We start from the raw sequence: 19,648 nt of genomic DNA, 5'->3' as shown, positions 1-19,648 counted from the left end.
GTTTCGTGGTCACTGTGGAGGACATGAAGGTGCACATACATATGAGTCAGCATTATCAGTACATTAGAGTGTTTGAAAGGGAGCTTATTGCGGGTCTCTGTTTGTCCATCTGTATGAATTGTGCAACATCAAGATATGTGGGGCACTGAGATGTGACAGTGGCCTGATGTTGGACTGCATGGGAACAAGAAGGCAGTCATACTTGATATCAAAGCTCCGGTCAATCAAGTCTAACTGCCACAAGGGACGCTTGCTGTACACAAGCACATTATAATCTCCTCAGATCTGCACCTGCCATCCGAGAATAAGTAATGGACCCCCTGCAACATTCTGCACCACCCTGCACTGTTGGTCAGGGCCTAGCAGCAACTGGACTAGAAAATTACCTAGGCTGCTGTAAACACAACACAAACTGCTGCATTTAGAGTGGTACCATGACTAGGAAAGATGGACTGCTGAGGAACGGCATTGTATTGCATTCTGCCTTCAATCACAGTTCTGCATTATCCCACTGTCAGTGGTGGTGATTGAGGAAAGGTTTCATTCTTCCAATGATTTGGGAGAGACACAGTGGCATCATGGTGTGGGGAGCCATCAGGTTCACCTCAGATCATGGCTGGTAGAGATGAGGGAACTCTAACAGAGTAATGGCACATTACTGACATAGTGTCCTCATGTGTTAGTCTCATGCAACAGTGGCTCGGTGCCATTTTTCCACAGGACAACGCCCGCTCACAATTGAAAAATGTCTCCATGAACTACCTGCATGGTGCTCAGGTGCTTCCTTGGGCAGCAAGACCCTCAGATCTCTCCAAAATAGCAGGACTGGCTCGGATGTCAACTCTTACTGCCAGTACCGCGGCTATCAAGGAGCAGCTAAAATAGGTTTTGGGCTAGCTTGTCATAGGAGGAATGCAGGCCAGAGGCGGTGCACCATCATACTGGTAACTGGACTCATATTGCAAAGTTCTTTGAAAATTTGGCTTTATTTTGTACTCAATCAGACCATGAAGTTTTACTGAGTTACCTCCTTTCCTTTTGGGAGGGTTCAGTTCTTTGTCAGGCACTGTACATCAACAAAAACACAAAAAATGCGGTAAAATCAGAAAATGATAATTCAGTATTAAATTATTTTTTACGTGTGTGTGTATTGTGCCCATAAAAAGTGCTTTTCTCCAAAAATTCAGTTTTATTGTTCTCTAACACCTAGTATTAAGATGTTCATTACATCAAATATTTATTATTTCCTCCATAATCTTTAAAAAAAAACATATTGCAACCTCATTAGCTATACAAATCAGCTGTTCTGCACTATAATTTCCCACGATCACTCACGACAGGCACCGCCACAGACGAATCAGTCGGAAAATGGACAGATCCTGAAAGTTTTACTGAGATATCTGTACATCATTTGATCTTCCCAACAAAATGTTATGGGATTGCACAACAGTTACAGCAGTGTGTGATCACAGAACTTCTTTATATATACTAGCTTCTCAGTGTATTTTGATTCAGACTTTGATGACCTGCTGATGAGAGCATGCTTGGCAACACTGTATTCACTTATATGCTACTTGATTAAAATATCATGAGTGGTGGTGGTGGCCATTAGTTCACTGAGACTGGTGATTATGCATCTGTACTTCGTACCATCTATGACAACATGGGTCCAAAGCAACTGATTTTGTACTTCCACACTCACATCACTGATTACTGAAACAGAACAGAGGCAAAAATGGTGCTAGGACTAAGTGTAGTAGTACAAACTTTTTCATATTCCTTCTCTTTGTGACACACAATGCTACCAGTATGACAAAAAGTTGTTGCTAAAGCATACCTAGAGCAGAGTGTAGTAAAGGAAAGATGGTGATGACCAACCCAAGCTCAAAAATCCAAACTTTGCTGACCCTGAACTCACTGTTGCGAAATGCAATTAAATTCCTGTAAGCTAAATATAACATTAATTTTAATAACAGTCCCCATTCGGATTTGTGAATTACATAAATGATCTGATACTTCTTGATAGAGTAACTTGCTCACTACGAAATACTGCAGCGCACAGAAAAAGGATTCACAGAACAAAATTGAAAAAAGAAAGAAATTGGTTGAATGTTTTATGAAATCACTTTTCTGAAAGTAAGTAAGAAAACAGATTAAATAAAAATTTGACAAGCCTTTGAATGACACTTGAAATCATGTACTTTTTTTTAACATAAAAAGTGAGAGAGTAAAAAAAAATAGGACCACAGCACTGGTGTGTGAGACATGACTTCTTGTGCACACACATTCCCTTTCCCACTATTTGGAGGCTACTTCATTAAAACATTTTTGAGACTGAAAAATTGTTGGGACTTTTTTACACCTTTGGTCGTAGACGATAAAAATATGTCAAGACCACACAATAGCAGACTGCACTGTGTAATTACTCCACCAGACGAATATCATCTAGCACTCTTTCAAATTTTAAGTTAAACACTGAATTTTAATTTCTCAATAGGCACCTCATTTGCTGTACACCAATTCGAGCCACATTCGAAGGTGAGTCAAATGTTTCTCTATTCTGCTTTATTTCTTACTTTTCGATAAATAATTTCACAAAATTTGTGATTTTTTAAATATTTTTTCAAGTTTTGTCTAACATGAAATAAAACATATTTAAATCTTTATCGGTATTATATTACTACAAACATATAGAGCAAGAGACAGCAGGGAAGTTTCTATGTACACTGTGATTTAATATTTATTTTATTTTTGCAAATGTGAGAGAATGAAATCCACAATTTTTAATGTCATCAGAGATGGAGTTCTCATAACTTTCTCTGCTCTTAAGATCACGACCTCCATTCTCACTGTTGTCACTGTCAAAGGGTAGTTCAATCATAGCAGTAGGAAGTCTTTCCATTCTAAAGCACTGCTCTGCATCAAACGGTGGAAGGCCTCTTCAACAACTTCTGGTGAGGTGCAGCCATAGAATAGTCGATCTTCATCAATGTCAATCAAGTTATATAATCTTGTGCACAATTTTCCTTCATATTTTGGCTGACAGCATCTTACAAATCCTTTAGTAATGTGTATGCCATATGAAAATAGGTGGAAACATTTGGTGAGTGCAAACACATCAAGACTTGGTTAGGAAAGTATTAATGCCTGTAAGGAATTTTTTCACTACACTTTTCCATTCCCAGTCCTTCTCATAGATGTCTCACAGGCATCTCTGGTGGTCAGTCATGCTTGTGCACCCCTGATGATTCTCAAGACATAAGAAGAACCCCAACAGTTAGCACCACTTTCACCCACATTCAACTGTTAAGTGACAATGGCTGCAGGAGAAACAACAGTCAACTGTAGAGCAGAGACAACTCTGTTTTACCAAAGAGACATTTACAAAATCTCTTTTCTAGTGTCTTTTGTTCACAAATTGCATTGAATTTGGTACTTAGTGTGAAGGAACCCATTTTGACAGTCAAATATCACAACAAAAATGACTTTTTACGCATGAAACAACTATGCCTCTAAGAGATGAACTTTGGGACATCTCATCACATATTTCATGCAACACCTAGAGCTGGTAGAAAGTGTGTGTGCACCACTACTGTAAAAATCTAATAATAATCGGTACTTCAGCAGCTACTAAGCTGTCCCTGTCAATACATATCTATAAAACAAACATCACACTAGACTAATTTGGGACAACTCTATTTGACAGATTTGTAAAATTCTGCTTTAAAAATCATTTTGTTTGTAATGAGAAACAAACTAATGCTTTCTGTCACCACTGGGTGTGTCATGAAAGACACAATGAGCGGTATTTGTCTGGGCATGTCCAGCTATACAATGTAAAAATGAAACTGGAAATACCTGCCAAAACATCAGAGAAAACAGGCCTGATGCCTCTTAGGAGGGACACCTTTTACATACAGCAGTTTTCAATGCTTTCTGTTAGAGTTTGTATATTTTATTAATTTTTTGATGGTTGGTTGTCTGTCATTCTTATGTTTTGTTTGCCCTCACCCAAAACCCTCAGTTCCCTGCCATAGTCCTGTTAGTTATTTTACTTATCATCAGGAACCAAATTAATTTCAAAATGAGCAGTGCATGCCTTTGCAACATGTGTTTGTGACACAATAGCCACCACCTTGTAATTTAGTTGGTGATGCATTCTGGACATTTTGATTACATCACTGATCAAGGGCAATGTGTAGCGTCAAACATTACAAGTAATCTGATGCAGTGATCTAGAATGGAGTACTATCTCAATGTAAATGCACAAATATATTTTATTAATATCATGATATTTTATTATTATCATGATACAATTTCAAAGTGGTGCTGTTCACAAGGGAACCTCCCCATCGCACCCCCCTCAGATTTAGTTACAAGTTGGCACAGTGGATATGCCTTGAAAAACTGAACACAGATCAATCGAGAAAACACGAAGAAGTTGTGTGGAACTATGAAAAAAATAAGCAAAATATACAAACTGAGTAGTCCATGCAGAATGCAGCCAACATCAAGGATAGTGAGAGCTCAGGAGCGACATGGTCCCGTGGTTAGCATGAGCAGCTGTGGAACGAGAGGTCCTTGGTTCAAGTTTTCCCTCGACTGAAAAATTTAATTTATTATTTTCAGACAATTATTATCTGTCCGTCCGTTATATTTTCATCACTTTTTTGGGACTGATTATCACATCCACAAGAAAACCTAAATCGGGCAATGTAGAAGAATCTTTTTACCCATTTGCCAAGTGTACAAGTTAGATGGGTCGACAACATATTCCTGCCATGTGACGCACATGCCAGACGTGTTTTCCTGTGGAGGAATCGGTTGACCTATGACCTTGCGAGCAAATGTTCTCGGTTCCCATTGGAGAGGCACGTCCTTTCGTCTACTAATCGCACGGTTTTGCGGTTCAGTCACAAAACACAGACACTAAACTTATAACAGAGACGTCAATGAACGAACGGACAGATCATAACTTTGCGAAAATAAAGAAAGTAAAATTTTCACTCGAGGGAAGACTTGAACCAAGCACCCCTCGTTCCACAGCTGCCCACGCTAATCACAGGACCACGGCACTCCTGATCTCACATTATCCTTGATGTTGCCTATCTTACGCATGGACTACTCAGTTTGTATATTTTGCTTATTTTTTTCATTGTTCCGCTCAACTTTCTCCTGTTTTCTCGATTGATCTGTGTTCCGTTTTCCAAGGCCTATCCACTGTCCCAACTTATAACTAAATCTGAGGGGAGTGTGATGGGGAGATTCCCTTGTCAGAAATGTAAATTTATGTAACTGACAAAACAACTGTGCCACTTGGTGACACACTTTAGTTGTCATGAAGATTTTTAGCTCCGTGCAGTGGTGCCAACTGTAAACAGTTGCATGAGGATTGCCCACAGTGGCTGGGTACAGGAGAGGGCAGGGGGGAGAGGGGCAGGGAAGTTTATTATAATAGTTGCTGATGAGTCTTCTGAGCTCTATGGCCATGATCAAAGAAACTAAAAGATACCTGTTATTTCATCCACAGCTGTTCTAGACATCTTCAGAGGTGTTGCTGGCGACATTGAGTCTTGCCACCTGACAAGTGGGATGTCACAGAGCGACACAAATATCGTGTAAAAAGAGTGTGGTCAAGTTAACACATGATCAGCAGAGATAATCTTTGTCATAGATAAAACTTAATTATCGACTGTCACTTATAACAGATAAAAACTTGTCTACTGATTCTGCAAAGTCACCGTCCACATATAATTTAGTTTCGTAGCTGCTTCTTTTCTCTTAAAATTACCACCATGCTTATATATTTTGATGGCTTCTCTATATAGTCATGGATAACAGTTTGTCATAGTAGATAAAATTTTGGTTTCAGAAAACTTTACTTCATGTTTTTATGGCCGAAGAGCATGCTCTTCTATAGATGATTTTTCTGTTTTCCCTAGTCGGCAAAAACTTCTATATTTTCTTTCAGTCAGCAAGTAGAGTATGTAAGATTCTATGTCAAAAGGTCTACACTGGACCTACCAAAAGAAGTGTAAATACAAGACTGAAAGAACGTAAAATGTGAACAGTATGTTGTGGCAACAGACTGATCTGTAGTTGGCGAAGTAGCATATAAGGTGTCGAATAATTTGGTTGAACACTTTTAAAATATATTACTGTTTAGCTGGCAGTAACAAACCATAAACCGCATGACAAGAATGGTTTAGTATTGCTCCTGGCAATTGGCAGGGGAAACAATTCTCAACATACTTACCTTTTTGAGTAGCCAAATCAGTTTTTTCCTATTGTTTTTAAGGAAATAACCTGATGATGTACTCTGCCTATCATGTCTGAAGCTTGCTTTGAAATGGAGCTAGGAACACAGTATATGCAAATAGAAACCACAGTCCTCAGACAAGGATGAAAAATGTAAATTTGACAATTACTCTGATAAAATTTTAGCTATATCTTGTGCTTCAGACCTGTTGATACATTCATGGCAAATTTTGAGAATTTACTATTAATGTACTCAAAGTTCAATAAATTAATCAACAATAGTACTTGGTAATACATGTAGGTGCTGGTTGCACTGTAATATGACAATTCCATCCACACATTTTTTTTTTTTTTCATTAGGGGCTAATCAAATTAAAAAACTTCTCCTTCATGCTACAATATCTTAAAAAGTGTAATCTCAGCTACGAACAAGTCAATAAGATAGGAAAAGAAAGAACGAAAGAAAGAAAAACTAGTTATCAGTACCTCAATTCCCTGAGGATAAACTTCTCAAAAATCTTTATCTTCAATACAGAGGCTACCTGATTTGTTACCCACTACAAAAACAAGAAACCAAGTAGTATAAACACAAGAAAATTTATACTTAAAAATAATTTTAGTGAGGGCAGACACACCGAAAGAGAATGAAAATTTGCTAGCTTCTGGAAGAAAACCTTTGATGAGCTAGAAAGACAGCAATTTATCATCCTCTTTAATGTGTGTCCACTGACAACAATACTGCTGCTACTCAGTGAAGGGTCTATTTCACTCTTAAATTATTTATATTCTACCAGAACTTTCCCATAAAATTTATTTGCTACTTACATCTTTGGGTGTTTGAGAAAATTTATTCTTTGGATGTTTATCACATTCACTATACGACACAAGTTTAGCAACAACAGCAGTAGCTCCAAACTTCGAAGCAAAATGTAGTGGTGTCTCATTTAGTCCTTTGTCTGGCATGTTAAGATAGAGGTCTAATAAAATATTAGCTCTCGATTGACAACTTATCATGTCATCATCGCCATAAAGCCTTGAAATGAATGCAGGATCTCCAACAGTATCCAGAATGAACTCACAAATATCGTCACGTCGAGCTTTGGCTGCGATATGTAAAGCATTGTAACGTGAGCCTTCCTAAGAACAGAAAAACAAACAGTGTGTTTGACAGAGACAAACTGAGGGGTCATTCCATGTCAATTCAACCAATTTGAGAAAATGTTCCAGCTGATAGTCTCAGATTTGGCTGAGATTTAGCACACCATTGCTACAAAGTGTGGAACACTCATGTATAAAATTTTAAGTTCCCCTTCCAATTAGTTCCAAAATTATGGCTTGTGAAAGAAGGTGGCATGACCCGGAAATTGCATTTGGAACTATTCTGCACAGTCAAGTAAAATTTTTACAACCCAGTAACATCCCCTTAGAGAACACACTCTCTGAATCAAAACACAAACATATTTCGGAGGGCAAATAAAAAAAATCAAAATGTGATTTAAAAAATGTAATTTGTTAAAAGGTACATATTGTAGGTGCCTTCTGTGCCAAATACAATTCACTCAAAAAGGGTATACATTTTTTGTGGTAAGCTTAATGTGGCCTAGACACACACAGAACTCATCATGCCCGTATCAGTCACAAAAACTTAGTTACATGCAAACAAAAATTTGAAAAATTACCTGAAAAACATGGATTTTCGAAGTGTGGTAGCACAAAAGGGACAAGTGGTATCCAAGCCAAATTTCACACACTGCATAAGTATGTTGTTGTTGTTGTTGTTGTTGTGGTCTTCAGTCCTGAGACTGGTTTGATGCAGCTCTCCACTCTACTCTATCCTGTGCAAGCTTCTTCATCTCCCAGTACTTACTGGTACTTACTGCAACCTACATCCTTCTGAATCTGCTTAGTGTATTCATCTCTTGGTCTCCCTCTACGATTTTTACCCTTCACGCTGCCCTGCAATGCTAAATTGGTGATCCCTTGATGCCTCAAAACATGTCCTACCAACCGATCCCTTCTTCTTGTCAATTTGTGGCACAAACTTCTCTTTTCCCCAATCCTATTCAATACTTCCTCATTAGTTATGTGATCTACCCATCTAATCTTCAGCATTCTTCTGTAGCACCACATTTCGAAAGCTTCTATTCTCTTCTTGTCCAAACTATTTATCATCCATGTTTCACTTCCATACATGGCTACACTCCATACAAATACTTTCAGAAATGATTTCCTCACACTTAAATCAATACTCGATGTTAACAAATTTCTCTTCTTCAGAAACGCTTTCCTTGCCATTGCCAGTCTACATTTTATATCCTCTCTACTTCGACCATCATCAGTTATTTTGCTCCCCAAATAGCGAAACTCCTTTACTACTTTAAGTGTCTCATTTCCTAATCTGATTCCCTCAGAATCACCCGACTTAATTCAACTACATTCCAATATCCTTGTTTTGCTTTTGTTGATGTTCATCTTATATCCAACTTTTAAGACATTGTCCATTCCGTTCAACTGCTCTTCCAAGTCCTTTGCTGTCTCTGACAGAATTACAATGTCATCGGCGAACCTCAAAGTTTGTATTTCTTCTCCATGGATTTTAATACCTACTCTGAATTTTTCTTTTGTTTCCTTTACTGCTTGCTCAATACACAGATTGAATAACATTGGGGACAGGCTACAACCCTGTCTTACTCCCTTCCCAACCACTGCTCCCGTTTCATGTCCCTCGACTCTCATAACTGCCATTTGGTTTCTGTACAAATTGTAAATAGCCTTTCGCTCGCTGTATTTTACCCCTGCCACCTTTAAAATTTTAAAGAGAGTATTCCAGTCAACATTGTCAAACGCTTTCTCTAAGTCTACAAATGCTAGAAACGTAGGTTTGCCTTTCCTTAATCTTTCTTCTAAGATAAGTCGTAAGGTCAGTATTGCCTCACGTGTTCTAACATTTCTACGGAATCCAAACTGATCTTCCATTGAGGTTGGCTTCTACTAGTTATTCCATTTGTCTGTAAGAAGTCGTGTTAGTATTTTGCAGCTGTGGCTTATTAAACTGATTGTTGGGTAATTTTCATATCTGTCAAAACCTGCTTTCTTTGGGATTGGAATTATTATATTCTTCTTGAAGTCTGAGGGTATTTCGCCTGTTTCATACATCTTGCTCACCAGATGGTAGAGTTTTGTCAGGAACGGCTCTCCCAAGGCCGTCAGTAGTTCTAATAGAATGTTGTCTACTCCCGGGGCCTTGTTTCGTCTCAGGTCTTTCAGTTCTCTGTTAAACTCTTCACGCAGTATTGTATCTCCCATTTCATCTTCATCTACATCCTCTTCCATTTCCATAATATTGTCCTCAAGTAATACTCCTTCCACCTTTCTGCCTTCCCTTCTTTGCTTAGCACTGGGTTGCCATCTGAGCTCTTGATATTCATACAAGTGGTTCTCTTCTCTCCAAAGGTCTCCTTAATTTTCCTGTAGGCAGTATCTATCTTACCCCTAGTGAGATAAGCCTCTACATCCTGACATTTGTCCTCTAGCCATCCCTGCTTAGCCATTTTGCACTTCCTGTCAATCGCATTTTTGAGACCTTTGTATTCCTTTTTGCCTGCTTCATTTACTGCATTTTTATATTTTCTCCTTTCATCAATTAAATTCAATATTTCTTCCGTTACCGAAGGATTTCTACTAGCCCTCGTCTGTTTGCCTACTTGATCCTCTGCTGCCTTCACTACTTCATCCCTCAAAGCTACCCATTCTTCTTCTACTGTATTTCTTTTCCCCATTCCTGTCAATTGTTCTCTTATGCTCTCCCTGAAACTCTGTACAACCTCTGGTTTAGTCAGTTTATCCAGGTGCCATCTCCTTAAATTTCCACCTTTTTTGCAGTTTCTTCAGTTTTAATCTATAGGTCATAACCAATAGATTGTGTTCAGAGTCCACATCTGCCCCTGGAAATGTCTTACAACTTAAAACCTGGTTCCTAAATCTCTGTCTTACCATGATATAATCTATCTGATACCTTTTAGTATTGTGGTAGTATTTTGCAGCATAAGTAGACCGTAATATAATATGTGGCAAAATTTCAACTTGTTATTGCAAGGCATTTGTGTACAATAAAAGTTGACAGATGTATTTGCTTACGTTTCTTTTAACACGATTTAACAAGTAAATCAGATGATGCAGACAACTTGTTTCAGATAAAGCTGCAGCAATTGTTGAGAACCATCAGGCAACAGAAAGTTAAACAATGGAAGTTTTCAGGGACAGAATAAGTCATTGTTAGAAAGTAACAATGAAGGAAACAACCAACAATTACAGGTTACTCATCTTTTTAAGATTCTAGTTCAGACTGGTCAGTACTGTCGTGGAAAGTCAGTATGGAGGCAGAAGAGTGTACTGGTGGTGCTTTTGTTCAAACAAGTTGCAGTATTGGTAGAGCACAAGCATTTGAATGTCATAAAACAACATATGGAACAAAATGTGGCATTCGTTTTGTACTGTATGATCTGGATGAATCGGACCGAGATTTGTTGCTATGGAGATCTGGGATGCACCCTGTGGGCACAAGAAGTACAGTTCCAGTAAACTTTAGTGTTTGTTATCATCACATGAAAGTGTTTCTGGGTAAGTATTCTTTCCTACAAAGAAGTTGTTTTGATCCATTTTGGATTCATAAGAAGACAGTGAAGTGTAGCCTCACAGAAATTGATATAAAATCAGTATTGAAAGTGCATCAGCACACGGGACTTAACATGAAACCAGGACAAAAGTTATGTTCCAGGTGTGTTACACTGCTAAAAAATGAAGAATATTATGATAATTTACATGACAGTGATGAAGAGTAAAAGCCATCTACAACCACAGCAGATGAGCAATTAAATACTTTAGTGACTGCTCTTGGTTTGTCTCCCATGAAGATACACAAACTTGGGAAGAGAGAGAGAGGTCCAGCTACGGTAGAAGAAAATTATAAGAAGCTCAAATGGAATTGAAACACAAAATAGCTCACACACTAATGGTGGAAGAGGAAGAACTATCTGCTCCAAAGGAACAAAAATCATGCCAGAAATGCTCTGATTTGGACAAAATTGTGCATAATTTGAAAGAAAAATGTGCCATATCCACACGCCAGAAAAAAGTAGCTATTCTTACCCTTGCACCTTCCAGTTGGTCTACTGACTACACTGCAAAGGAATTAAATGTTTCTACAGATATGGTAAAGCAAGCAAGGAAAATAAAAGCAACCAAAGAAGTGCTTCCACAACTTCAGCAGGCTCAGGGTAAGCAATTGAGTTCAGAAATAAAGGTGCTAGTGTTGGAGTTTTATGAAAAGAATGACTACAGCCAAATAAAGCCTGGAAAAACAGACTATGTAATGGTGAAAATGGGAAATTTATGTGTACAGATGCAAGAAAGACTTGTTGTGCAACATATCACAACTATGTGTAGAATTCAGGGAAAAGTATCCCAATACCAAAGTAGGTTTATCATCTTTTTTCAATCTTTGGCCAAAATGGGTCGTGCATTTAAGTGCAAGAGGCACTCACAATGTTTGTGTATGTGAGACCCATCAAAATGCTAAGCTCATGTTTGCTGCTATAAAGGATTCTGGTCTGGATTACAAAGGTGCAATGAAGCTGCTAGTGTGTGAAAAGTGTCCTGGTAAGGCAAATCTCGCTGAACACATGAATAACAAACTGTATGGTGAACTCCTTATGGATGACAAACTTGTTTCTTATAAACAATGGACGCACATGGATCGCACAAGTCTTGAAACAAAGCAAAGTACAGTGGAAGATTTTGTTGAAATGTATTGTCAAAAAACCGACAAACTGACCACACACAGCTTCACAGCAACAGGACAATCAGCTAATCTCCAGTTTTGTAATGATAATCTGAAACAAGATGAAATTATAGTAATACTAGACTTTTCTGAAAATTATGCATTTTTAGTTCAAGATGCCATCCAAGGATATCATTGGGACAACAATCAAGCAACTCTCCAGCCATTTGCGATTTATTATACAGGTGAATCAAGTGATGCGTCTGTCATGAACTTGAGCATTTTTAGTGATTGTTTAATTCATGATGCCATTGCAGTTCATGCCCACATTCGCACTGTCATGGCATGTGAAAAACAAGCTGCCTCACATACATTTTGAGAAATACTTCAGTGATGGGGCAGCTAGTCAGTACAAAAACAGCAACAATCTCAAAAATTTATGCACGCATCACCATGATTTTCAGATTCATGCAGAAAGGATTTTTTTTTTTGCCACAAGTCATGGTATAAATGTATGTGATGGTATTGGTACCATTAAGCGCATGACATCACAAGCTAGTCTGCGGCAACCTACAGAAGGTCACATTCTAACACCTCTTTAATTATTTACCTGGGTACAGAAAAATATCTCTGGCATACAATCATTCTATGTTTTGGAAGATGAGGTTAAATCAGTCAAAGAGTTGCAAAACAGCAGACTAGAACACATTAAAACTGTTGCAGGCACAAGGAGCCATCATCAGTTCTCTCCAGCGGACTCTGACAATGTGCAGACGAGCAGACTGTCTGGTTATAACTATAGGTCCATGCACAACAAGTGTCTTCACAATGTGTCTGACTCTGGATTCAGAAGCAGAAGCAGCAACATACAACCAGGTTGCTATGTTATTGCTGCTTATGATGACAAATGGTACTTAGGATGTGTTGCAGAGTGCTGTGAAGCAGAAGGTGATGTATTTGTGAACTTCATGGCACCAGCACGACCAGCAAGATCATTTCATTGGCCACATTTGGCAGACAGGTGTTGGATTCCTTTCGAACATATTCTTATGACAGTTCCAGTTCCTACCACAGTGTCAGGAAGACAGTACAATTTGCCACTCAATGTACAGAGTACAGCGGCTAAAGTGAGAGGGAACTTCTGTTCGAAGCACAGTCAACTGGTTTTTAGCAGTTAAGGAGCAGTAAACATTAATGATTGGCTGTGTCAATCTATCTATATGTTGTTGCTTAGTGATTAAACAGTTGTGGGATAGGATAAGAAGAGGCAGAACAGTTTAAGATATGTTTTTACAAAATTGTGTTGTGAACAATGGCCACATCACCAAATACATCTGTCAACTTCCATTGTACACAAATATCTTGCAATAACAAGTTGAAATTTTGCCACATATTATATTACGGTCTACTTATGCAGTGTGAGAAATTTGGCTTGGATACCACTTGTCCCTTTTGTGCTAAAATACACTTCGAAAATCCATGTTTTTCAGATAATTTTTCAATTTTTGTATTTTTATGTGCATGTAACTCAGTTTTTGTGACTGATAAGGGCATGATGAGTTCTGTGTGTGTTTAGGCCACATTAAGCTTACCACAAAAATATTTATACCCTCTTTGAGTGAATTATATTTGGCACAGAGGGCACCTACAATATGTACCTTTTAACGTATTACATTTTTTAAATTACATTCTGGAATTTCTTTATTTTCCCTCAGAAATATGTTATTGGTGTTTTGATTCAGAGAGTGTTCTCTAAATGGGTGTTACTGGGTTGTAAAAATTTCACTGGACTGTGTGGAATAGTTCCAAAGTTATTAAGACCTGAAGTTGGGTCTGAAGATTGCCAGATGCGGGTTGCAATTTCCGGGTAATGCCACCTTCTTTCACAAGTCACGATTCTGGAACTAATTGGCGGGGGAAACTAATACTTTGCACACGAGTGTTCCACACATGGTACAATTAGTGTACTGAATTTCAGTCAAATCTGAGAGTAATGAGCTGGAGCCCCTGGCTGAACCGACATGAAATGATCCTGGGGCAAACGTTTTAGTCACGTGCATCTCTTACCTGCAGAATCGCAGGGGTGTCTCCTATGCTTATTAGGTAACGAGGATTTTCCAGTACAATTTTCTTAACTATATCTGTCGCTCCCGTCTCGATTGCTTTTCTCAGCTGGACAAGGTCCTGCGGTTTCGGCGCTTTGAACGGGCTTGGCTTTTCAGCAACTGGTCCACTTCTTTCTGGCGTTGAAGCTGTCGTCCCACATGATTCTGAACCATGTTCCGCAAACTCTTCTGCTTCTTCTTTCAGTCTGAATGCCTTGAATCTTGCTTTCTTATATTTCTTAACAAGTTTCAGTGCTTCACTTTTATCAGTGTAGACATGAACCTTATCTGAAAAAAAGAAACTTCTAATACACTTTTACGAAACAAATGTAAAAACGGGCAACATGAAGCGTAAATATTTTATTACCATTGTCCTCTCCGAGATTTGTATCATTCGGAACATATACGCCGTAGTATAAAACACCCGGATTCGGGCTTGTAACTTCGGATGTTTCTCCCACATTCGGCATTCTCATTGCGTTCCTGTTAAACAGTTACTATTTCAATATTTTCTTTGATATAATTAGTGTCATCAGAACGGAATCCATAGAATTCCACATACGTGCCAAGCACATTTTGTTGTCAAACACTGCAAATTCTCATATAGCATGAACCATGAAAGAGTCTTCCACAATCTTCTTACGTCTCAGATCATTTTTGCAACAGGTTCGGATATACGGATCTTAATTTCCGATGGTTCTTAATAAAGCGCTCTTGGCGCAACGTAAATTAAACTTTCAGAAATGAACTGGCATTTCTATTCTGAGTTACCAGATATTTACGGAACAGCATCCACACAGATCCCAAAACTGACGAATTAAAATAAGAACGAAACTAACATACAATAATTTTTAACAGTGTAACTTCAAACGTATTAAAATATCACAACATTAAGCACTCTCGAAACATAACTAACTGACGAAGGCAGATTCACACATTCAAACAGACAGCTGACTGACTCAAAGACAGTATATTTCGTGCGGTGATTTCCATGCAAAGATTATAATAGAAATGTCACTCGCGCTGTGAAGATTATAAACATACGAACTTTACTTCGTGTTTGGGTGCTGTTTTCGATGTGACACGAAATATTTTTTTTAATTTTTCTTGATGGGGCAGTCTAATAGCACCGACAGCGTTATTCCACAGTCGGTGGAAAACCTTCATGACGACATTTGCCGACAAGCAAGATTACTTTCTGAAATTGCTGCGCTTTCATACGATGATCTGCAAGAGTGCATTAAACAACTGAATCAGCTGTAAGTTTATTACTAAACATATAGCCATGTTGTTACGTAAGCGAAATACAATTTCAAATACACGACACCCGAAGTGACCCGCAAACTGCACATAGTATGTATGCATTTATTAATTTTTAAAAGAAGGCAAGGATAATAAGAGAGATTGCTGCAAGACATTGTGAACATCATTGTGGTGCATTATTTAAATATGAAAGGAACATTCAAATATGTAGAAGGAAAGGAATAAATATTCTTTTTTACCTGTCTGTGTTTATTATTAAGTTGTTTAGGCCGTCTGTATACCACGGTGCATGATGTTTTTACTGTGCTGTTCTTAGTGAAGTTTAGTGGCTGTTTACTGGTTAGTACCTTGAGTTTTTCTATTAGCCCACTATTTCAAATGGCTCTGAGCACTATGGGACTTAACATCTGTGGTCATCAGTCCCCTAGAACTTAGAACTACTTAAACCTAATTAACCTAAGGAGATCACACACATCCATGCCCGAGGCAGGATTCGAACCTGCGACCCTAGTGGTCATGCAGTTCCAGACTGAAGCGCCTAGAACTGCACAGCCACACCGGTCGGCCGCCCAGTATTTCTTCATTTTCCTGCTGAACTATATCTTACTGCTCTCCGGCTGTTTCCTGGTTTCATTGTGGTTAACTTCTGCAAAGGATGTTAGGAAGGTGTGATCTTAAAAAGATAAATTATTGATATTTCAGTTAGTTACTAAGTCTTGCCCAATATGAAGTTCTGCAAAGCCCTGCTTCATTTGGTTGATATCCAGTGGATTCACCCTTGTTGGCTACTTTGAACATTTTGTAGGACAACTTGTGGACTCCATTCTGTAAAGGTGACCATAGAAAACTAGTTGTCTCCTTCTGATGTCATTAGTGAGGTGTTCTTGGTTCACAGTAGGATCCTTGATCCCACTATCTTTAGCAGGAATTTCCTTAGTTCTGCTTTTAACAATACCAGGTCTCAGAGAACTGAGACCACACTGCGAACAGCAGCACCAGTGCATGATGGACGAGTATGTTGTGTAGGTTCAGTGGATCGGAATACCACGGTCCATCCTTACACAACCCCTAATCCCTTACCTCATGGCTCATACCCTTGTAATAGACCTAGATGCATCACCTGTCCAGTACATCCTCCATTCCGGTCACTAACATCACCTATCCCATCAAAGGCAGGGCTACCTGTGAAACCAGTCATGTGATTTACAAGCTAAGCTGCAACCTCTGTGCTGCATCCTATGTAGGCGTGACAACCAACAAGCTGTCTACCGACAAACTGTGGCCAAGAAACAAGTGGACCACCCTGTTACTGAACACGCTGCCAAACATGATATCACTCATCTTAGTGACTGCTTCACAGTCTGTGCCCTATGGATCCTTCCCACCAACACCAGCTTTTCTGAATTGCACAGGTGGGAACTTTCCGTGCAATACATCCTACGTTCCCGTAACCCTCCTGGCCTCAACCTTCATTAGTCACTGTCCTCACCCATCCAGCCCCCTCCCTGTTCCCATTCCAGCACTACACAGCCGTCATTTCACCACCACAGCCAGTCTTTTAATTTCTTTTATTTCTCTCCTTTCCACTACTTACCCCCTCCCCCCTTCGCACCTTCTCTCCCGCCCTCCATCTAAACTGCAACACTAGACTGTCCGCCACTCCTTCCCCCTTCCCGCCCCAGCCTCCTCCTGACTGTCCGCCACTTCTTCCCCCTTCCCACCCCAGCCTCCTCCTTACCCCCACCCAGTTGCTGTTCATAGTGTGGTCTCAGCTCTATAAGACTGCAGATGTGTGCACAAGTTTTGTGTGTGTGTGTGTGTGTGTGTGTGTGTGTGTGTGTGTGTGTGTGTGTGTGTACTGCTGGCAAAGGCCTTAATGGCCGAAAGCTTTAATTCTGTTAATCTTTTCATTGTGCCTATCGTGACTCGGCATCTTCGCTATATGGTGATGTTCCTTCTCTGGTATTGTTAGATTCCATCCTGGATTTTCCATTGTTTGATTAGTTCTACTTTTATTATTCTTATTGGGTTCTTTTTGGTTAGGGGTAGGCCCTCTGCTGCTTGGGAGATTTCACAATTACTTGGTAATGGTATATGTATTTCAGTTTTTAAGAAACTAGTGGAAGTTGCACATGAAATGAAGGATAATCATAAATATTTTCCAAATATAGCAAAATTAGCTACCTAAATTTCATGAATCAAGACTGGTGTAACAGTAAACACGAATGTTGTAAAATTCCTGTTAGGCATGTAACATTAATTTTTCTTTCTTCCCAATGAAAGAGGAAAATTGCCTGATTTGGTACCATGCACAGTTGCACATAACATCTGTGACTGTTAACAACCTTCTTGTATATGTGGTTCTGGTCACATGCATATCAGTGTAAGTCTTTTGTTGGTGCTGAAGCTGTGGAACAATTCTTTCAGGATGGAGAACTTCTATGTTCATAATCAACTCTGCCTGAACAGCCTGAACATTCATTTCTCTTCAGATTATGTCTGTTTCTGAAATATGAGATGTAGCATTCTGTAATTTTAATTTTGTTAGGCATATGACATGTCTGTTCTTACTCCGAAATATGACCTTTTTCCAGTATTGACTGAATATAGTGGCCAGGTTTCACATACTTGAAGAAGAGATGACAAAAGTGGAGGAAGACGCTATTAGCTGAAGAAGAAAAACTAAAATTAATCAACAAGAGAGAGGTAGAGAGTATCACCAAAGGAAGAAAAGTACTGCAACATTGGAAAGGAAGACAGCAACATAAAAGGGCTACATGAAGGAAGCATTGACAGTGTGAGTGAGAAAAACTTGAAAAATAGCTACAAGACACAAATTACCATAAAATTTCTTTTCAAGAACTAAGAAATGCTGTCTTCAGCGCAAAAAACACACTTCGAAAGTCACCCTACAAAGAGACATTGGTATGACAGCAAATTGTCACCGACAAAAAGACACAAAGCTGTTATTGGAACATCACACAAGGAGACATTTGACAAGATAGTTCATAATAACTGTGATGTGACTGGGGCTTTGTGTGTATGTGATGATACTAGCAGAATGCCTCCCAGTAGAAAAAATGTCAAACCTGTAGAAGTTGATAAAAAGAGAGTTATAATGTAGGAAAGATACCTCAGCATGCATATTGTACAAATTATTAGAATTTCTTCCTGATCCATTCATGTATTGTGTGCAGGAAGAATTATTGTCTGATTGGCTCTTTGCAAGCAGAAATTATTGTAATCTCTTCCCCCACAATCCCTAGGTGAACGGTACATAGGGGTTTTACTATATTCCTTCGAGTAATCATTTAAAGCTGGTTCTTGAAACATTGTTAATAGACTTTCTCAGGACTTTCTTCAGCGCCTCTGTGGCACTCTTCCATGGATTAAGCAAACCTGTGACCATTCGTGCTGCCCTTCTCTGTGCATGTTCAATATCCCCTTGTAGTCCTGTCTGGTACATCTTCCACACACTTGAGCAATATTCTAGAGCCAACCGCATGAGAGATTTGTAAGCAATCTCCGATTAGATTGATTGCACTTCCTCACTATTCTACCAATAAACCAAAGTCTATCACCTGCTTCACCCACAATTGTGCAACATTGCATATGCTTATTTCACAAGAATGAGCAGTTACTTGTGAATTAACTTTATCACAAGATACCATAATTTCCATGCAGTATAGGTATATTGGTTATCAGAACAGTTTGAACAACTGACATCACATATGGAAAGCAAGAATGCCAAAGTAAATATGAAATGAATAACAAAGACAAATTTCTTTCAGAAGTTGATGTTACTGAAGACCTCCTTCAAGTGGAAATGTAGAAAACCAGCTGCAACAAAAATGAACAATTCATGACCATCACATACATGACATGTATAACAGCTGCATATTCCGCCAGGTGTCTGCACTTTCCGGTGTTCTTTTTTTTATGTTTGTTGATACACCACCTGGAAGTTGATGTTTCTGTCAGAAGTGAAATGTTTTGCGAAGATATCAATGTGATTAATTGTGTATAGTGTGATTCAGTAGATTTTATTAAAATACAGTATTAGCAGTGAAGGTAGCTGACTACAATCATAAGTGTTGTTGTGGGATATGAGGAGCAAAACCATGAATATCAATTGGTATGGATGAACAAGCAGTAGGAACACAGACACCATTTTTGTGAGTCCCACTCGCTGCAGTTCTATCGCTGGAACTACGTGGCTGGCTCTCCAGCCAAAGCTGCTGAA

The 19,648-nt window shown here is 38.9% G+C and overlaps 2 protein-coding genes across 6 annotated transcripts in view; one reads left to right on the top strand and one right to left on the bottom strand.

Annotated features, from left to right (window-relative positions):
- The window catches only part of LOC126281266 (ankyrin repeat and LEM domain-containing protein 2), a 100,570-nt gene extending 85,477 nt beyond the window's left edge, over positions 1–15,093 (bottom strand). For both annotated transcript variants that reach the window (XM_049980082.1, XM_049980083.1), the window contains exons 1-4: positions 14,705–15,093; positions 14,510–14,625; positions 14,105–14,430; positions 7,084–7,395 (exon numbers count right to left, since the gene is read on the bottom strand). In XM_049980082.1, the coding sequence (XP_049836039.1) occupies positions 7,084–7,395; positions 14,105–14,430; positions 14,510–14,618 (747 nt within the window). In that variant the 5' untranslated portion in view covers positions 14,619–14,625; positions 14,705–15,093. The remainder of the gene's footprint in view (positions 1–7,083; positions 7,396–14,104; positions 14,431–14,509; positions 14,626–14,704) is intronic.
- A 63-nt stretch (positions 15,094–15,156) lies between these two features.
- Positions 15,157–19,648, top strand: part of LOC126281267 (RING finger protein 141-like) — a 46,721-nt gene continuing 42,229 nt past the window's right edge. For 2 of the 4 annotated variants that reach the window (XR_007551238.1, XM_049980085.1), the window contains exons 1-2: positions 15,318–15,401; positions 18,000–18,202. Coding sequence is in view for 2 of the 4 variants with exons in the window: in XM_049980085.1 (XP_049836042.1) it covers positions 18,183–18,202 (20 nt within the window). In the remaining 2 variants the exon portion in view is untranslated. Of the gene's footprint in view, positions 15,402–17,999; positions 18,203–19,648 lie in introns of all 4 variants that reach the window. The other 2 variants (XR_007551237.1, XM_049980084.1) reach the window with 2 other exon arrangements.

This window comes from Schistocerca gregaria, chromosome 7, assembly GCF_023897955.1.
Source record: "Schistocerca gregaria isolate iqSchGreg1 chromosome 7, iqSchGreg1.2, whole genome shotgun sequence".
In the NCBI taxonomy this organism is placed as follows: Eukaryota; Metazoa; Arthropoda; class Insecta; order Orthoptera; family Acrididae; genus Schistocerca; species Schistocerca gregaria.
The sequence above is the reverse complement of the archived record's forward strand: the minus strand, read 5'-3'. Positions and strand labels throughout refer to the sequence as shown.